This window comes from Trachymyrmex septentrionalis, unplaced genomic scaffold (genome assembly GCF_001594115.1).
Source record: "Trachymyrmex septentrionalis isolate Tsep2-gDNA-1 unplaced genomic scaffold, Tsep1.0 scaffold122, whole genome shotgun sequence".
Classification (NCBI taxonomy): Eukaryota; Metazoa; Arthropoda; class Insecta; order Hymenoptera; family Formicidae; genus Trachymyrmex; species Trachymyrmex septentrionalis.
Genome location: NW_017304352.1, coordinates 134,731 through 137,667, shown reverse-complemented (window position 1 = coordinate 137,667; position 2,937 = coordinate 134,731). Strand labels below are relative to the sequence as shown.

General features: G+C 30.5%; 1 protein-coding gene across 1 annotated transcript in view; it reads left to right on the top strand.

Annotated features, from left to right (window-relative positions):
* Positions 1-274: 274 nt before the first annotated feature.
* Positions 275-2,937, top strand: part of LOC108755151 (zinc finger protein 423 homolog) — a 58,878-nt gene continuing 56,215 nt past the window's right edge. Inside the window, exon 1 of the mRNA XM_018497997.1 lies at positions 275-409. Within this exon, the coding sequence (XP_018353499.1) occupies positions 275-409 (135 nt within the window). The remainder of the gene's footprint in view (positions 410-2,937) is intronic.

The following is a 2,937-nucleotide window of genomic DNA, read 5'->3' as shown; positions in this document are numbered from 1 at the left end:
TCACACGATCTAGGGGGCGATTTTGGCGATTAACAAAGCCATCAAGGTGAAAATGTGCTTCATCGCTTAGAATGATTTTGCTCGAAAAATCAGCATCCATTTGTTGATGTTCAATAATCCATTTTCATGCTCCATTTTCACTAACCCTAAACTGTCAGCTGTTAAATTGTTTTTTTTTTTTAGTTGCCAACACTTTACTGCACAAATGGCGGCAAATTCAAATCTTGCGTTAATTTTGGGACACCCTTTAGCTCAATTCCTGGAAGTTACCTCAATGTCTTATTTAACAACGTGTGGCGACTCGCCACCAGAGGTCCAATGGGACTCACGCGAATCCGAGCGAGCCCCGTTCGACCTCTGGTGGCGAGTCACCACAAACGATTTATTAACAAATATGCAAGGTTGGGAAGTAACGCGTTACATGTAATAACGATTTACTTGTAATCGTTACGTTTCCGTTACTTTTTTTTAGTAGATAATAACGATTTGATAATGTTATTTTTTTTATTGATAAAACGAAAAAGTAACAATATTAAATTTTTTTTAGTAACGAATTTACTTTAGTAATTGTTTACGAAATTGATCCCGTTACTCTCTCTTGTATCATTACTTTTTTATAGATCACGGCCGCCAAGAAAAGGTTATAAATAAACAAAATACTTTTTGCCTACTTTTGTTTTATTCATTATCCTCGTTTTAGTATAAGAATTAAAAACTAAAATATTATATAACAAAATAATTAAACATAAAACATACATATGTAAAATATCAATAAAAAATGAAAATGTTAAAGATAAATATCTCTCTAAATATCTTATGTTTAATTTACATTCTTAGTATTCTGTCTTAGAAGCCTGTTTTAACATTTAAAAATAGGTAATTATGCAAAAGACTTATTCATTGATTTTGATGAAATCTAACAGATTTCCTAACCTCAGTTATCAACTTTAACACTTAATATGTCGGCTCATAGGGCAGAGCGACATTTATTTTTCTGTCAGATTCGTTCATTTAGTGCAAAAACGCGTCAAATGATCCTTATTTCATCAAAATCGGTGAGCCCGTCTTCTGCATAATTACAAAAAAAGTAACAATTTTTTTTATCATTACTTTCAAGTATCGATAACGCGTTACTTTTAGAATCGGTAACGGGTTACTTTTTACCGCAAATAATGGTAACGCGCGATAATGCGTTACTTTTAAAAACAAATTTTCTCAACCCTGCAAATATGATAGCATTAAATTTATTGTCTTCAACGTTTTTTCTCATACGTTTCCAATATTTTCTCAAGATAAACTATACATCATTCGATTACGCTTAAGTAATTCTTTAGTAGGACTCGCTTATTATTATTTAAACGAAAATACATTTACACGTATATTTAGCACACTCATCTATGAAAAATGTCTTTTCGAATATTTTCACGTTTTTTTTTTTATAAACGTTTATCCCTTTATTAAGGAGTTTTCCTAGTGTGACGGATTGAAAAAATCAAAAATTCTTTTTGATAAAAATGACGTTTGAATATAGTAAAAACGGAAAAAATATGTATTGTATATAAAATATCATTAAAACAGTGTATTCAGTGCATTCAGACAAGTGGTTCTAATAAATTAATATGCTAATTATACGAACAAATCTTTACGTCAACTTGTGTACAACGACTAAAAGTGTACTGAGTGTGCACTAATTTTGCCAATGAGAAACGCTATTCTTTTAACTGCCGTTGTACGCTTTGGGTAATGCTAATGCCGGCGGTATGTAAGTTTCTCAATTAAACTGTGAGCTTACATTCCTTAAAAAACATGTTAAATCAATACTCAAATGTATCGAAGTGTAATAACGACGTCCATTTAAACGTATTATTCTTGTTATTTGTTACACCCAACACTTTGTTAATAACTTTTTAACTAATCTGCCGCAGTTGAACTTTTTCGAAACTTTAATTGTTAAACTAAAGATATCCAAACAAAAATCTACTTGCTTTGAAATATGCAACGAAAATTTATCACTTAAGATCATTTCGATCAAATTTGCTCGAAATTGGGGAGCTAGTGTGAAATTAGCCCTTTCCCCCAAAATTGTTTTTTAAATAACTTTTTACCAGAAGTGTGCAAACAAAAATTCAAAATGTGCATACATATGCAAACGAGGAACTATAGAAACAATCAAATGAGCTGTGTGTGTGTGTGTGTGTGTGTGTGTGTGTGTACACATATATAGGGTGTTTGATAATTCTATCGATAACGCTCGTGGACAGGTAGAGCGGACTAAACTGAGTCGAAAAGTTTTGTACCATTTTGCAATTTTTGCAATAATTAATAAGATATTAATCAGGAGAGACCGAGTATTTTTGTTGGCAGTTTTCACAATTTCAGGATTAGAGTTTTTAAACAATTAATTATTATGCTTAAAATATGGTAGAGAGAACCTTTCTCTACATTTTCATACCAATAATGGTTCTATATACAATACTGTATAATTTCTTTGCAATAAATAAAAATTCAAATTAGAGAAGCATCCCCCAATGACCTGACTTCCAAAAAAATTATCCACTTTGCATACATATTTTTCTAATACAACTATGTGCTTTCTTTACACCAATTAATTCATCTCATTATGCTGTTCATAAAAGTATTAAGGTATGATTATCAAAAAGTTAATAGTTTACGAATTATTTAACATTTTATGTCAATATGTACCAGAACAAAGCATAAAATATCTCATAAACTATTGGTTTTTCGATATTATTATCTTAATACTCTTATATTCAGAATAATTAGAGGAATTATATTATGTAAACAATTCACATAATTCCATTTAAAAAAAGATGACCTTCAAATCTCCTAAGCACCTCCATTTGGAAAAAATGTTTATCATCACATGATGCCCTTCTCGAAACCGAACAATTTTATTTCTTCTTATCTTCTTATCAA